The sequence below is a fragment of the Sinocyclocheilus rhinocerous genome, unplaced genomic scaffold, assembly GCF_001515625.1.
Source record: "Sinocyclocheilus rhinocerous isolate Xijiao unplaced genomic scaffold, SAMN03320098_v1.1 scaffold475, whole genome shotgun sequence".
Classification (NCBI taxonomy): Eukaryota; Metazoa; Chordata; class Actinopteri; order Cypriniformes; family Cyprinidae; genus Sinocyclocheilus; species Sinocyclocheilus rhinocerous.
This window is the reverse complement of record NW_015646677.1, coordinates 948786-966406: the sequence shown is the minus strand read 5'-3', so window position 1 is coordinate 966406 and position 17621 is coordinate 948786. Positions and strand designations below refer to the sequence as shown.

Below are 17621 nucleotides of genomic sequence, written 5' to 3'. Positions count from 1 at the left end.
AAACTGTCGTCCATAAAATGCATTGCTGTTCTGTTGTAAGTGATCTTAAAGATTCCTAAATGCATCTACTTTCGGAAGGCCAAATAAAGTGCTTTTGCTTTTGCACTGAAACACACAGCGTCTCCCTGACATGGCTGTTTCAACACTAACTGCGGTTACTGAAACCACGCGTTCTTTCTTTGCGTGAACATTTGGGCGGCGTTATGCAAATCTTCCCAGATAGTGAGGTAGACATGTGGGGGCGTGTTAGAATGAGCCGTTTTAGGGGGGCGTGGCAGAGTCTTAACTTTGATAAAGAATATCTCTTTGGTTTTGAGACTTTAGTCTTTGCAACTTCAGGGATCTTATCTATGCACAATCAGCTTGTAACACTCCAAAGAGAAAGGAAAACTTGAAATCGCATCATATGACCCCTTTAAATCACTGAGTGGATTTGCTTGCATTTGCTTCATGGTATGAGCAGTTCATCGCTTCAAAATTATTTTATTTATAAATAATAATATAATAAATAACAATAATAATTTATAATAACTTAAAATAAGTTAATTTATATAAATTCATATAACTATACACATACATAAGAATTTATAAGATTTCTGAAGGATTATGTGACACTTTAGACTGGAGTAATGGCTGATGGAAATTCAGCTTTTCATCATAGAAATAAATTATATTTTAAGTCTATTAAAATAGAAACCATTATTTTATATTGTAATAACATTTTGCAAGATTACTGTTTTTTTCTGTATTTTTGATCAAATAAATGCAGCCTTGATGAGCATAAGAGACTTCTTTAAAAAACATTATAAGTCTTACTGATCCCAAACTTTTGACCGGTAGTGTATATTAATATAAATGAACAACAAATTTGTCATATTTGGTTTTTTAGTTTTATTAGTATTGTTTTTAATATGTCTATATAGTATACATTTTTATTTCAGATATAGTTATTTTAGCACACTAAAGTTAGGCAACTAGCTGAAATTAAATATAATTTGTATATAGTTAAATATAATTTGTAGCGTAACCTTATTATTTTAAATTATTTCTTTCAGATCTTTTGAGTGCCACTTAACAAATACGGAACTGCCACCCATATTTTAAAATACTGCTGGCTTGGATAAATATACACATTTCAAGCAGCCAATCACACTGTTTGTGTATAAACATACCTGCAGTGCGGCAGTAGATTCTTCACTGGGCAGAGAGTCAATCAGCACGTCGACATCTTTTGCTGTTCTTGCGATCAGTGCTGCAAACAGCTGAGCGTATTCTAGAATAACACATGAAAACATGTCAGTCAAACAACAACACAGCGCTGCTGTAAACTGATGTTTGGTACAGATCTGTGCACCTTCTGTGGGGTTAGAGGGCTGGTCTTTGTTGATGGCAGTTTGGATGTTGCTGAAAGAGGCAGGTGGTGCGCATTGCTGCAGGACTCCAATCGCATTACAGAACTGATCAGCCAGCTAAAACACACCCATCATAGCAATATATCAAACACAGTGCATGCATGCAACCCAATATAACAAACCAACTTTGCATTCGGTTTGTTGGACTTGTCTTTGCACTTTAAACATGTTTATTCAGAATTCAGCTCTAATATTATGAATAATGTGTCACAAACTTCTTTTAATTATTTTTTTTATGTAAAAACAAGAATACATAATATAACACTTATAAAACAATACTGTGGTATGTCACAACAAAAATTTAACAACTACATTATTTTACATATTTATTTTTAAAATATGTAAAAACAAGAGTACATAATTGAACACTTATAAAACAATATTGTTGTATGTCATAAATTTTAAAAAAAATCTAAAATATATATTTATAAAATATGTAACAACAAGGGTACATAATATAACACAATATTGTGGTATGTCACAAATAAATAAAAAATTACATATAATTTTAAGTATGTACTGACCGCGATTTAAATTTCTTGAAGCAGCAGTTTGACTTACTTCCAACTTCCTATTTAACATAACATATATTTATTTAAATACAGTATTATCTTCTTTCTGTACAAATGAATGCGCAAACTTTAATTGTTTATTTATTCACAACTGCATGCTATGCTAACACCTTTTTACGCTACAGTACATTAATGTAACTTCTTACACAAATAATGTGACTGCATGTAACACATGACTGAATACATATGATTTGCACACGTCTGACCTCTTCTGCAGCTTATAAATCATCAAATTAACATTTAAAAGAGTCTTACGGAGTTAACAGCATCCTGAAGCTGCGTAAGCCTGTCCGCCATGTTGGCTCCTCTTGGCCTTTTCCGTTTCCGCCGAGCGCGCTCAAAGCGTCGTCACGTGACGCCATACAGTCGCGCCTGCGTACAACAGGCAAAACGTGCGTTCCACTCAAAAGTTGTTGCGTTGCAGCGCACCCAAGGAGCAAGTCTTCCGGAGGCTAAGCGAGAAGCTTCAGCATGAGTCTCGAATCTGATCGCTGCTGCTAGAGCGTGTTTATGGACTGGACTGATCCAGGAAGATGCCACTGAAGAGAGAATGTTTGGTTTTGCTCGTCTTGTCGTGGGTCAGTTCCCTGCGCGCTCATGATGAGAGTGAGTAAACAAAACAAAACATCTTCATCAACACTGATGCGAACGCAGGCATGAAACATGACATTTGGTTGGATTACGAGACAGCTGACATCAATTTCCGACACCTGAATACTGAATTGATATTGATTTAATAATGCTGATCTATAACTGTATGATTTTATAATTAACCAGGGTGATTTCAGTTTCAACGTAAACCTCCCACTAAATTTACCCTGTTATTTCTATATGATACTGCAATAACTAATTCGTTTGTCTGAGGTGTATTCATGTTTTCTTATGTCTCTTACATTTGTTTACTGCCTGTATTCTTTAGGAACTAGACTAAACTCCTGTATGAGAGCATCAGCTGAGCAGATTTGCTCACTAAACCCCAGTGATGGTCTTTCTTAACCATGCAAAAAATAAAACGCAACAGAACCTTTAGACAAAATATAAAAGACGTTTGCATATGAGTTTTACATCATATTTGGTACATCAGACTTTCATGGTTCAATATAGTAGATGCATAAAATAATATAAATATCAGTTGTCACTCTATAATTCCAGTAATATGTCTTAGTAAGATGACATTTAAATGCTTAGCTTAAAGATATAATGCAATCCACTACAATGCTGATTGAGAGATGAACAAATAAACGTTCCTCAAAAGCCTGATGATCATATTTGAGACTCAGATTTTAACATGATTTTTCTAAAAAAGAAAAAATGTCCGGTTAATTAAGTAAACCTAAGCTGCTTCAGTCCAGTAAGTGTTCATCTTGAAATATTACTAACAATATCAAAGTTATTTTTACGTTTACTTGATAAAAATCGGATTTGACAGCCAAAATACAGGTGAAGCACGAGCTGAAGGTGGACATTTGTATAATTATAATAAAAGAACTTGTACTTGCTAAAAAGTTTAAACTATCAATCAGAAGACAGAAGGAATGTAGTGCAACATGTTTTGATCATGCTGTTAATTTTGAGGTTATATTTTAAATATAATTTATCAAATATGATACCATAGGCTTTACAGGGTTAAGGAAACAGTAGATCTGTAGTAAAACGCTTCTGTCTTTTTGTGATGTTTGGAGCATTTGATGATCTCTTGTCTGTCAGGGAAGATGTTGTTGATTTAAATGAGTCTGATTGTTTTTAGTATAGGTCAGTTGTAATTTTGTGCCTCTTCGTAATGTTCTGGTATTTTGTAACAGTGACGTATTTTCATTCAGTGTTTTTTTTCCTCTTTTAATTCTCCTCATTCCTGCTTACGATGCACTGATGACAGTGAAACAGAGCAACGATCCATAAGATGCAATTTAGAGACTATTTCCACGTTCCTGAAGGAGAAAGAGAGAGGCAGATTGTTCCAGAGCAGGGAAGTGATTTCAGTCTTCAAGATCTCTGCAGACCACAAAACTTGAACAAATTAACTGGGGATGGAACATTTTTAAAAACGTAGAATGAGTTTTACAGGAAAAACAACTAAATATTTAGTGCAGGGGTGGGCAAACTTGGCCCTTCCAGGCCACTTTCCTGCAGAGTTTAGCTCCAACCCTAATCAAACACACCTGAACCCTGCTAATCATTGTCTTCAAGACTACTAGAAGGCCACAGGCAGGTGAGTTTTATCAGGGTTGGATCAAATCTCTGCAGGAAAGTGGCCTGGAAGGGCCAAGTTTGCCCATCACTGATTTAGTGGCTTTGCAGCTTATTGCTAGAAATGTTGCCATAAAATGGAAACACACACATTCCTTCCTACATCCGTGTACTGCATGTAAAGGCATCATCTTGCAGGTTTGCACACAGTGTAGTTGTGATGTACAGCAGGTGTGAGTCATTGTGAAATCAGATGACTTGATTATCATGTCAGATTTTATGGTCGGGCAGGAAGTCAGAGCAACCATGAGCCAACATCTTTCTACACCAAATCACAACTGTCAAAAGCCACTTCCTTATTTGAAGTGTTCACTGGTGTCTCTGCCTGCTTTCAGTTTAAATGCTTTCAGTTTATATATATATATATTTGTCAGAATATTCTTGACAGTTTTATGGTTAGAAAAAAATATGGTTGTAAAAAAATTGAGAAAACAGCTCCTGGGGTCAAACATTGAGATTATATCATAATAAGGGCAAAAAAGAATCAGATATTGATTCAACTGTGTTCTTGTATGTGTTTTGCAGACCGTGTGCTGTTTTCTCTGGGAACCTTCCAGAACGTGAGTGTCCCAGTGAATGGGACAGTTCAAGCTGTCGTTTCCCGGGTTCCCGCTGACGTTTCCTTCTTAACACTGCAGTTTCATACGCATCACCGCAATGTTACGCTCTCATATACACTGGTAAGAGATCACACACACACACACAGCAGTGCTGTTTGCACAGGCATGCACTCTCACACACAGCACTGTAATGCACTGTCATACACAAGAAAGAAATACACACACACTAGGGATGCACCGAATGTTCGGCAACCGAAATTATTCGGCCGAAAATAATAAGCGAAAAGACCGAATAAATTGTACCGAACAATGACGTGACGCTATCAAATAGCAACCAGTGCAGAGTGAGAGGCACGCACTCTTTACAGTATAATGCAACAAACATGTCAGCAGTGTGGAAGCATTTAAACTTGTCTGAGAAAGACGCAGAAATCATTACAAGCACCGACAGCGAGAGACTGTTTAGTGCTGCATTGCATGTCTTCGATGAGAAGAGGAAGGGGTGGTTGTTGCTGGTTACTGTATGATGATTGAAATCACGAAATGGCCTTAAACAATTAGTAAATAAACTGCAGAACGTTATGTTTTCTAATACACGCATGAATTGCATGTATTCTGACAGCGCTGCACGAACTCGCAGCGGATCTGCTTGTTAACCAGGGTTCAAAGTCCAAAGCAAAAATCTGCACTCAACCAGTGTTACTCGTCAGTTGCTCAGTCACATTTTTATGAGTTTTTACAAGGCATGTGACAATGCGACACGTGCGACGTATTCGTAATGAGACTCATTTATAAATCTGCTGTTGTCAACAAAAAGAAGCGCTGACGTCTTCCTGCGCGTTATCACCAAAATAAAAGTTGACAAAAAGCAAGAACTCCAACATTCATAAATGTTAGTATTGTAATTTTACTGTTGTTCTGTAAAATAAAATAAAAAGTAAGACAATAAAAATGATAATAATTACAACAGCTCTGTTAATACATTTATTATAACATGCACACATAGTGTTGAAATTGGGATCTGTAATATTTTCTAATGTTTTAAAAGAAGTCTCTTCTGCTCAGCAAGCCTGCTTTTAATTTTACAGTAAAAAATACATGCCTGATCACTAAAAAATATTATTTTAGTAACTTATTAATTTTAAGTTAAATTGTGCTTTGTTGGTATAATGTCTGCTAGAATGTAAAAAAATGTTTAGTGTTAAATATTTTTAAATTGTTGTTTTGTAATTGATTTTTTCTTTGAAAAACAAGACAAAACAGTAAAAAGCACAGTTTGGATTTTATTGAATTTTTTTAATCAAATGTAATTTATGCAATGGTGAAAAAAATTGTCAAAATACATGGGGAAAAAACTTGAAAAACTGTGTTCGGCCTTCTGCCCAGTGTTTCATTTTGTTCCGTTTCGGCTTCGGCCAAGAATTTTCATTTCGGTGCATCCCTAGCACACACCCCCAGCTGACCCAGTTCCATGGGTTGATCGAGCAAGTCATCATGTGAGAGTCTAATCACAAGCTTTAAACTCCACAAACACACACACACACACACACACTCCTCCATGCATTCTGTTCATAATGTCAGCCGTCATGCAGCTGTAGTGCTCTGACACAAACCCCAGTTCAGACACAGAGTTGAAGTCAATATTAAATGCTGTTCGAAACGAATGTTGCGTCTATAGAGTGCAATTGTGCTGCCCACTTTTTCAGTGGCCTTGGTTCTGGTAGTATTTTTCCTATTTATTTTTCACATGGATATTAAAAAATGGAGATGCTGTTAAATAAAACTAAAGCAGAAACTGTTAAAAATGTTGCTAACTTAAATAGATAAATACTTATTTCAGTTACGTTGTGTGGTTTAAGTACAAGCACTAAAATAACTAACTGGAAATAAATAAAAACTAAACCTGAATTAAAAAAAATAAAAAAATCTAAATAGTAATATTTAATAAAACTAAAGTAAAAAAAAAATGACAAAAGCACATATAAAAATTTTAACAAAAATGAAAAGGAAAAGTGAAAGTATAAAAATAAAAGCTAAGTCAAATTATTAATAAAAACTGCAGTAGTATATAAATAATACTAGTCTCTGATTGGTGGAGATTTCTCTGCAGAATCATGGATAATGTAGGTTTTCATCTGGAATTCTGTTGAAATAATTACCTCAGAACTCACAGTAGGCCCGTCTTGAATTTATCTTTAAGTTATTTTTAAAAATCAGTACTCCTGTGGAGAAAACGACTGGGATTTTTACTAACGGAACCTGACTGTTGCGGTCTAGCCTGGTGTAAATCCAAGTAAAACCAAGTGAATGTAGGACAGGGCTTGAATGGTTGCACTTTGCTTGTATTTGTTGCATAATATTCTCCACCTGACCTTTATTCCTCTAGAGTGTGTGTATGTGTAGATGTCCATTCATAGGTTGTGTTTTTTGTGTATTGGTCAGATCCCACTTTATGGTTTTTCGGTCACTGCAGCAGATGCTGGTCTGTTATCCAACTTGACACTGAGTCAGACCACCGTCTCCTGGTTCCTGAAGACCCCCGACGGGAGCAGCGCAGCAGGAATTGGTGTGATTCTGCCATACACCAGCACCGGTTAGAGAACGAACTCTTTACTTGCATGCCAACATGAGCAACACAAATTACTTGAATGTGCAACACATGCACTCTCATTATCAACAGACTATTGACTGTAATACAGTACATTCAGTGTGTATGTGTAATGTGTGTGCGCAGATCCAGTTCCTGGAGCCTGTAATCAGGAGTTCCCGCTGGAGATTGATCCAAACATCTACCTGCAATACAACCTGTTTGAGACCATGATTACCTTTGCACCTGCTAACATCGGATATGGAAGGTGAGAGGAATTTAATAAAATCATGGACTTTTAAAGGGTCATGAAACCCCCTATTTCTTTGGTTATTGAGTTAAATGCATCCAATGTTTCTAAAAATGCATGTTGAATTTTGCCGTTACATGCAACAGAATGAACAAATGTATTATACATAGCTCATAGTAAATTACACAGAGATATTATTTAATGCACAAATAAATGCACAACCGGTTGCATTCGAATACATGTATATATGAAAGCACGGTTGCTTTTATAATAGCTTTTGACACTGTTATTTTGATCTCACAGTTTTAGGCATCTGTCATAGGAAATATGTGTTTTCATAAATAATTAAAAGAAGCGCCATCCTTTAAATAATTATGAGGCACTGATGAGTCATTGATGAACTATAATGTGGGAAAACATCACATCCTAATGAAGATTATAAACCTAGAAGATGAACATAGTGCAGAAAAGCTCAAAATTAACCAGTTTTCTCCTGCAATTAAAATGAATTGATGCTAATATTGCTTTCTGTGATGTGCAACACAAATAATGCAGTTTAGTGTTTCTTGGCCTGGAAGATCAAATGTTCATTAGTCGATCAGTCTAAATCAGATGATGTTTTTCAGAGGGGAGATTCCCCCAGCGTGTGACGTGGACATGGGCTCCAGCACTCGTTGGCGATTGGTGTATGAGGTGTATCAGTACTTCCTGCCGGAGGGCGACCTGTCGGAGCAGAGTCTGATCAGCAGTTTGGAGAAAGTGGCCAATGTGCAGAACGTGCAGGACAACAGCAGAAAGGTGTGTGTGAAATCTCTCTCTGTCCTTCCTTACCACTTTCTGCTAGCTGTTGTAGCTGTTATCTTTTTTTAGTGAGTTTACAATGTTTGTTTCATGACCTGGCACGTTATCACCCTTAGTTTGGTTGGTTTAGGCATATATGAACACACACTAACACTCGGATCCGCACCAAAAAAATCGGTTCAAGATCGCCTGAACTCTCTTAACATATGCATAATAAAACATACATATACTCAAACAATCCAAAAATATAATATATAAATGGAAAAAAAATATATATGCATACATTAAAAATATATATATATATATATATATATATATATACATACCAGTATGTGTAAGCTCTTTAGCCACAGTATTACTTCTAATGCTAAAATATAATTATTGTTATTATCCATTAATGTTTTACAAAAAAGGCAGAAGGAATAGTAAAGCACTTCATTATAATTACATTTGAGCATCTGAACACTACTGTGACTAAAGAGCTTACACATACTGGTAGATTAACCATTACAGAAACATCAAAATTGATTTTGGTAATCACAAATACTGTTAGTTTAGGGTAGCTGTGGCACAAACCTTACATTGGGTGGTGGTGGTCTAATAAAGTTGTTAAGCACTGTATATACCCGTTGATAAAGTTAAACTCTCCTAACATTTACATACTCAAACATTCAAAAAATATATCAATTCAATATATGTGACCCTGGCCCACAAAAGCAGTCTTAAGTCGCTGGGGTATATTTGTAGCAATAGCCAACAATACATTGTACGGGTCAAAATTATAAATTTTTCTCTTATGCCAAAAAATCATTAGGATATTAAGTAAAGATCATGTTACATGAAGATATTTTGTAAATTTCCTACTGTAAATATATAAAAACTTAATTTAGTAATATGAATTGCTACGAACTTCATTTAGACAACTTTAAATGCAATTTTCTCAATATTTAGATTATTTTGCACCCTCAGATTCCAGATTTTCAAATAGTTGTATCTCGGCCAAATATTGCCCTATCCTAACAAACCATACATCAATGGAAAGCTATTTATTCAGCTTTCAGATTCACAATAAATGGACCCTTATGACTGGTTTTGTGGTCCAGGGTCACATATATGTAATAAAGTCCCTGTTTCCAAACAAAGTAAACGATTTACAGGTCTGAAAACACCCTTAGTTTATCATTTAATTTCACTCTTTCAGGTGGTGTCTTTAACTTCTCATGACCGGACGCAGTTCTCCTTCAGCTCTCTGCCCGGTCAGGGTGTGATTTTCTCTGTGATTGTGAGAGATCCAGTGTTGAACACGTCAGCGTCCTACATCCCCGTCCACACATACGCCTGCAGCTTCAACTCCACGCTGGACGGATGCAGCGATTTAGGTGAGAAGATGAAAGAAAATCTAAATGAATGCTGCAATATTTGATTCCTAATCTCAGAAATTCCTTTCATATGTGAGGTCATTTAAATCCTACTTGAAAAGATATTTTGTCTTTAGCTTTTGAACAGTTTCTGTGACAGGTTTGATGTGGTATTTAAATGTATTTTCTTTCTCATTTTCCCAGGGAGAGTGTCTACTAAAGTGTTTTTCACTGTGATTGGTTTGGCTGGGCTTTTTGTGTGTTTTGTGGGACACCGCTTCTTCAAATGTGGTGAGAGATGTTTTTCATGCTTTTCTTAGAAACACACCACGTTACTGCTATTAATAACTGCCGGTCTACTGAATATGCCCCAAGTATTTTAGGTTTGGGAAAGTCTTTGCTAGAGCTTTAGAGAGTCAGAGGTGAACAGATGATAATTGCATCAGTGCTGAATGGATGGCATGTTTTTAAAAGGAACATATTCATTTATTTCCTGATGTCCACTTGCAATGTTAGTCAAGGCTTCTTACACAACAAACAGTCTATTCAGTGTTTTATGACCATTTCAGGCTTTTCTCCATTTGAATGAAACGGCTGTTTTTTTGCAGCTGTGTTTTAGGCCTTCTGTGTGAACATGTGAAATGATAATTATGTGAAGCTAAAAAATACAGTGAAGTTTAAAACGAATCATTTGTGCAGCTTAGTTTTAGTAAATGGTCTTTTTGGCAGCTTCAAAATCGCTTATTTAATTTAGATTTTTCATTATATGACCTGTTTAAATTTGGAGCCTTGTTAAACTCGTTGAAGATCTGTATGCATGACTCTTATGTTAACTACAAACAATGAATTTTACATTGTTTTGTTGCTTGAAACAAAATAAACATTAACTAAAATAAATTAAAATATTCTTAAAAACTTATTTTATTTCAGCTAGTTGCCAAAGCAACATTTCTCATTTTCATTTAGTTTAACTCAATATACTAAAATAACTAAAACTAAAACTGAAAAAAAAATTTTTTTTAAACTATATAGACATATAAAAAAACTAAAACTAATAAAAATGACAAAAACACAACAAAATGATTAAAACAAACTAAAATTGAAATGAAAACTAAAAATATAAAATAAAACATTTCAAAATATTAAATAAAAGTTTTTTTAAAATCGGTGTTAAATTAATTAACTATTAATTAATAATTATTCAATTTTAACTAAATTATAATATAAAAAACAAAACAAAAAACAAAAACTTATTTTATTTCAGCTTGTTACCAAGACAAAATTTCTCATCTTCATTTAGTTTTAATTTAACTTTAGTTTGAATGATTAAAAACTATGTAGACAAAAAAATTAATAAATCAAAAGCTATAAAAAATTACAAAAACGCAACAAAATTACTAAAACTTTAACTAAAATCAAAATAAAATGTAAAAATAAAAACTACATAAAATAAACTGTAATAAAAGTAATTCAAAATATTAATAACTCTAATAAACTATAATAGTAGTGATACAAAAGTAACACTGATTCAGACTGATGGAAATTATTGCATGTAAACACACTTATTGTTACTATTAAAATGTCTATTTCTGTGTTTTCTCAGAGCTGTTCTGTATGGGCTTTGGCTTTACAGCGTTTGTATTCTTTGTCGTGATCACCATAACCACACCGCTGGAATACAACCGTGAGTCCAATACAGTCACATTGCAGAGTTACACATGCACTGAATCGCTGTCAGATTAGATGACTAGTGCATGCCTGAACCGATCTGAAGTTTATGATCACCTCTTACAGCTCTAATGTATTTGTATCAGCTCAACCTCTTAGACCTGTAATGCAGCTCAGAGTTTCACGTCATTCTGGATGATTTGTACTGTTTACACTGAGCTGATGTCTACATACCCATAAATAGTTAATGTCCCAAGAACCTGAGTTTTTCAAGTTGAATTGGACTGAAATTGGCTACACAAACTGGTTCTGCCAGCAGTGAATCTCAACAGCCGTCACGAGTGCAGAAAGCAGCTCTCGTCACAGAGGATTGAGGTTATTGTTGTGCCGTAACTCTCTGAGGATTAGAGTCATGCGCTGTGGATTTCAGCTGGAGGTGTCAAACCAGCCTGTCCCAATCAAATGCATCATGTAGAGCTGTTTGCCAGCTGTTTGCGTGTTACAGGACAGGCATGGCTGAAATGAGGAAGAGCATTTTTGATTTTCTGAGATAGATAACAACTGATGACTTATCCTTCCGCTGATTAATCAGAACAATCTTAGCTCAAGTTTGAGAGGACCTACAATAATGTACAGTATTTGAAAAATTATGTGTTTTTTGAACATTAAAGCATGTCAACATATTCTGTTACACCAAATACACAAAATAATGATCTTTAAAAAAGCATCATATGACCCCTTTAAAGCACTTTTTAAAGTCAAGACATTACAGGCAAAACCATAGTTTTTTCACGCAATTTTGGGCTGTTTTGCATCCACAACTTGTCTTTTGTTAGACTAGTGGATAGAAAACATCTAAAATGCACATTTAAATGTTTATTTCATAGCACGTTATCTATCTGAGGATTTGAAATGCAATACATATCTTTAAAGGCAGTTTCACAAAATTAGTTTTTTCCCCATTTCAGCAGCATTTACATCAAACTTCACTTTTTTTTCTTAGTTTTTTTCTATCTGCATTCTAATAAGTTATCTGTATTCTGAATGTTTTTACTAAGGGCTTTGTTCATATATAATTTGCTTGATCTATATAACATTTTACATCTTAAAATATGGTTATTTTGATTGTTATATTTTCTGAATTGTGGAGAGATAAAAAGAGATCCAAAATCACTCGTGTCATCAAAATGAAACATGAATTTTGAACCTCGGTTTATCCAATGTTTGGTTCTGGAAAAGTATGCAAATGAGTGCATATTTAATTAAATAATGTGTCATTTGCATATTTAAATATAACATTTGTAATACATAATAATGTCTTAATGTACTCTAATTAGTCAACTGATATCTATGTCTTGTTATCTGATGTCTTTAAACAGTTTGTTGACTGACCGTCTCTCTGCAGTTCGATTGGCTCTGACAGCGCTGATGGGCGTGGTCGGGGGCGTGGCCATGGTGATGAGCTGGTGGCGGTTCGGTTCAGTCATGGCCTGCGTGTTGGTGGTGGGACTTATTCTTGGATTTCTCATCTCATCCATCGTCTTCTTCACTCCACTTGGTAAGAAATCATGTTTGAAAAACCTTTACGTATTATCGTTCATGCAGTTAAAAATGTTGTTTCTGCATCTGTTGAGAATGATCTCTTTATAATCTCACTTCATAGTCTTGCTGGATGTTGATTGTTGAGATGTGGGCAATAATTTTCATCATTAGTTATTTAATCATTTTCATTTTATGGATTTGTTGTTTAATCTCTCTCTTTTTTTCTCCAGGTGATCTTCCTGTATTTCATAATGATGTGGTGTTCTGGGTAGTGTTTGTTTGCATTATGGTGTTTGTTCCTTTGTTCTTCATCAGGTGGCCTAGAGAGGTGAGATACAGAAAAATACATTTGATATGAGCTCATATCCGACACCTAAATAAAATGCACACTTTTATCTGTATGTTTCAGGGCAATATAATTACATGTGGAGTGGTTGGCGCGTATACAGTGGTCCTGGCCGTCAATGCCTACACCTACACCAGTCTGTCTTTCATCACGCTGGATGTCCTCAAACGCCTCCTCAACCACAACTTCAGCCGAGCGTTTATCTCCGTACCGCTGCAGGATATCGGTAGGTGTGCAGGGATTGAAGTTGTAGGCCATGTATGAGATCAGTGTAGACCAGGGTTGGAAATGAACAGGGGCTTGGGGCAAAATGCCACTAAAGTAGCAAAAATTAGTGCTGTCAAACGATTAATCGCATCCAAAATAAACGTTTTTGTTTACATAATATATGTATGTGGACTGTGTATATATAAATCCACACACATACTGTATATATTTTGAAAATATTTACATGTATATGCATTTATATTCTTATATTTTATATTATATATAAATATATTTAATATATAAACATAACATATTTTTCTTAAATATATACATTCATGTGTTTGTATTTATTTGTTATATATATATATATACACCGTATACAAGCATATATTATGTAAACAAAAACTTTTATTTTGGATGCGATTAATCGTGATTAATAGTTTGACCGCACTAGCAAAAATGCACCCCAAATCCAAGATAAGGGGCCAAAAAATGCTCCTGCACAGTTAAATGAAATCAATTACGACTGCCGCAGTTAAACTGAAATGTGATGAAAAGTGTTGATTGTGCATTACATTTTGATCCACCAAAGATTTCTGCTTTGTTTTTTGCAGCGTTGCGTATTACAACCAATCACAGGTTTCTGCTAAGCATTTGAATGCAATGACCAATCAAAAGCGTTTACATTAGTCACGAGTTAAATTTGATGAAAACACTGGATTTATTTTTTCAATGTACGAGAATCGTTCATAGGTTTTGTAGACTTTTTCATTGACTCTATAATGGGAGTGACTGAAGTCATGATCCGTTTTTTTGATGCTGACAACCAGTGTGAAGTCTTAAATTTGTAATACATAAAAACACAAACTAATTCATAAATGTTTTTTTAACTCATTTTGTTTACGAGAATATGATTTCCCCAGATACAAAAATCAATCATTACCATTAACAATCATTATTATAATATCAAGAAACAATAATGACGCATACATTGAAAACAGCTTTGAAATTACACAAGTCCTTCTTCCCTTAAAACGCTGTTGTGCTTGAGTGTTTAAGTAAGGTGATAGATAAAGGAATATGATTCAGCCTAAAAAAATATTTTAGTTTTGCTTTAATTCCTGGGTCTGACGTATCAATGTATTGGTCATGTCTGATGCTTCGCCTCTCCAGATTTCATCATGATCACCGTGTGGGTCGTTCTGGGGGTTTCGGGGATCGTCGTGCAGCTGTATCGGGAGAAATCGCGGCCGTTTTTCCCGCCGAGCCCATACGTGATGTGGAAGCAAGAACGAGAGCGCAGGAAGACCAACGTTCTGGATCCCAGCCACCACAAGCCGTCTTTATCAGCCCAAATCCTCGGACGTATTCGCCAGCTCACACAGCGCGCAGAACCCGCCGGCGAAACCACACCTCTACTGCTTTAACCTTTGACTTTTGGCTTGAAGTCAGTTCACTGTTAGTCCTTCCCTTCCAGAACACGGCTGCTCAAGCCTGTGGAGACCTATAGCAACATACATGAGGAATTAGCTCGATTTTTAGAGCCCAAAGACTCTAAAGAGGTTAAAAGCAGCTCACACACAGTGTGAGACTGACCATGTGCACTTATGTGTGTGTTTTTGTGTAGGTTCCCAGCAGTGCTTGATCCCATTGCTGTTTTCAGATAAATGTCAATCAACTGACCTCTACTATATACATCAGCTGCCACAGCGTGATTTTAGATGCATTTTAGCAGCTTAGAGGAAACGTTCAGGGGAGATTCTTTTAACGTTTTTACTACGTCTGTTTAGTACACGAGTGAATGAGCGATTTTTAAATATGTTCACCATTAAAATTAATGTATAACATTCTGTGATTACAGACCAAATGAACCGGTGTTCATTAGTAGTCACTGTAAGCCTCTACAGCTGATGTTTGAGTGTTTTCTGTGTCTAAGCGAGCGTGTATGAGTCTCAGCGGATCCTCACCGAGGTTTGGAGTTCATGTTAGAAATAACGAGCTTATTTTGACTGTTCCTGTGGGAGGTTGATCACTGCTTCACTGCACTGGTGTAACGCACTTGTAATGAGGATTAAATGCAGTGTAAGAGGAATATTGAAAATCTGCGGAGTTGAAATGTTTTTCAGTCATTTTCTGTGCTTTATAACTGGATATGTAGCTCTTAAGATCGATCTTTGACAGACTCCAGCTTTTCAAAATCAGTAGTTTTGCATTATTCATCAAAACACTTCTGGTTTCCTCTCAGGGTTTCTTCATGCGATCTTTGTGTCTCTCACAGAAGCAAACTTTTTCTAAAGCATTTACAACATGCAGTAATGTTAAAATTGTTTTTAAGTGCTAGCAGTATGCATTATTTCTGTTTTGTATGAAATGTAAATGATTGTCTAAATAATTAAATGTTTAATAAAGTTGTCATTTGTGCCATAACACCTAAATTATATTGTTTTCTATTCCAAGACCGATTAGAATGAGATCTGAGGTTTTGCTTTTATTGAATGTGAGAAATGTGTGAACTTTTGATGTGACAGACCATCATTAGTGTTTTATTAGAGTATTATATAATTGCAATACATTTTGTGACGTAATTGTGAGTGAAACGATGAGAAATGTCAGGCGGGACTTGATTTTATGCATCTGGAAATAACTGGATTGTGAAACGAATCATTTCACATTAGATTTTGCATAATTCAAATAAAATGTAACTAAGAATAAAAATATGGTAAAAATAAAATTATAAATGTGTTTACATGTTATATAAAATTATAGAAAATAAAATCTTGTTTTTATTTTAAATTATTTTGTTTAAATTATTTAATTATTAGCTCAAAGTCGATGTGAAACAGCATTTGCGATGCATTTTATATGCAATATAAATTTACATGCAATAACGTAATAGAATACTAAATTAAAGATGGTGTAAAAACTGAAGTGTTGAGTAGCTGAAATTCAATACCCTCAGCACATGAAACTAGAGAAGGACATAGCCAGTTCATTCAATGCTTTTAATCACTTTCAGTGCTACTTCCTCTCATACCCACATAAAACAGTTACAAACACAAGCAAAAAACAAACAAAAGAAAACAAGCTTTTTCATTCAAATGGCACGTTGTGACATTCCCTTTACAAAGTCAGGTGAAGTAATCATTCACAATATGCCAATTTTACTGTTCCAAAAATGATTGTGCTTTCATGTGGCTGAATCAGTCGATTTGACTTTTCCAGACTGGCGCCATGATGATAAAGAGATGGAAAGTTTGACAGATTCCACAGGCCCTTCCTGCAAAACCCCTCATGCGGAATGACTGATGGACATCCAGGTTGCCCAGTGAGTGCGTGTGACCCTGTAATGGAGGATTGTGGGATTTGTAGGGCAGCTCTGAACGACGGTTTGTAAACTCAAGAGTCTCTGACGGCCTTTAGCTCTTCCTCAGACTGACGTCTGTGCTGGAGAGCAGCGGCGAGAGAGATGTGCTGTCAGACGTGTCGTCCCTCTTCAGCACCAGAAACGCCTGGCGGCTGATTCCCAACAGCTCTCGCAGACCGCTGTTCTCCAGCTGCACACAACAGCATCAACATATAAACCATTACAAGTGTCATGTTTACTGCGGTATAGGGCTAGGCGGTAAGTGATTATATGTAATCTGGAAAATGCAATCAGATTTTAAAAAATAATTACTAGTAACTTAATATTACGTTTTAAAATACTCAATAATAAAATAATAATCAGATAAATCAAAAAATTTATTATATCACATTTTAAAATACTCACTAATGAAATAAACAGATAAATAAAATATATTATGTTTTAAAATACTCATTAATCAGATAAATAAAATAAATAAATACAAATAATAAAAAATAAAATAAAATAATCAGACTAGAGTTCCTTTGTTATTGATTACATATTATTCACACAATAGCAGTAATTTACTTTTTTGTCCGCCGAATCCCTTGGACCTAAAATACTAAATATTTTAATACGAGATTTTACAATTTTATTATTTCAATAATAACAGCACCACAACATATTCACAGATCTTGGATGTTGGTTAATGGTTGTATGATATGCAG

General features: G+C 35.2%; 3 protein-coding genes across 3 annotated transcripts in view; 1 reads left to right on the top strand and 2 right to left on the bottom strand.

The window, feature by feature from the left end:
• Positions 1 to 2375, bottom strand: part of LOC107708004 (mediator of RNA polymerase II transcription subunit 21-like) — a 6571-nt gene extending 4196 nt beyond the window's left edge. The window contains exons 1-3 of the mRNA XM_016512145.1: positions 2240 to 2375; positions 1355 to 1469; positions 1173 to 1273 (exon numbers count right to left, since the gene is read on the bottom strand). Coding sequence (XP_016367631.1) covers positions 1173 to 1273; positions 1355 to 1469; positions 2240 to 2281 — 258 coding nt within the window. The 5' untranslated portion in view covers positions 2282 to 2375. The remainder of the gene's footprint in view (positions 1 to 1172; positions 1274 to 1354; positions 1470 to 2239) is intronic.
• Positions 2376 to 2504: 129 nt separating this feature from the next.
• On the top strand, positions 2505 to 15945 carry LOC107707989 (transmembrane 7 superfamily member 3-like). Its single transcript, XM_016512125.1, has 12 exons — positions 2505 to 2590; positions 4757 to 4911; positions 7234 to 7384; positions 7526 to 7646; positions 8255 to 8426; positions 9631 to 9808; positions 9992 to 10078; positions 11391 to 11471; positions 12861 to 13013; positions 13228 to 13325; positions 13407 to 13569; positions 14724 to 15945. The coding sequence occupies exons 1-12, from the start codon at positions 2518 to 2520 to the stop codon at positions 14975 to 14977; spliced, it is 1686 nt and encodes a 561-aa protein (XP_016367611.1). The 5' UTR covers positions 2505 to 2517; the 3' UTR covers positions 14978 to 15945.
• A 593-nt stretch (positions 15946 to 16538) lies between these two features.
• Positions 16539 to 17621, bottom strand: part of fgfr1op2 (FGFR1 oncogene partner 2) — a 3046-nt gene continuing 1963 nt past the window's right edge. The window contains exon 6 of the mRNA XM_016512138.1: positions 16539 to 17104. Within this exon, the coding sequence (XP_016367624.1) occupies positions 16967 to 17104 (138 nt within the window). The 3' untranslated portion in view covers positions 16539 to 16966. The remainder of the gene's footprint in view (positions 17105 to 17621) is intronic.

Coding starts and splice junctions, on each gene's coding strand:
- LOC107707989 (XM_016512125.1), top strand. CDS start 2,518: ATGCCACTGAAGAGAGAATGTTTGGTTTTGCTCGTCTTGTCGTGGGTC. Junction 7,647..8,254: donor GCTAACATCGGATATGGAAG/GTGAGAGGAATT, acceptor GATGTTTTTCAG/AGGGGAGATTCCCCCAGCGT. Junction 9,809..9,991: donor GGACGGATGCAGCGATTTAG/GTGAGAAGATGA, acceptor TCATTTTCCCAG/GGAGAGTGTCTACTAAAGTG.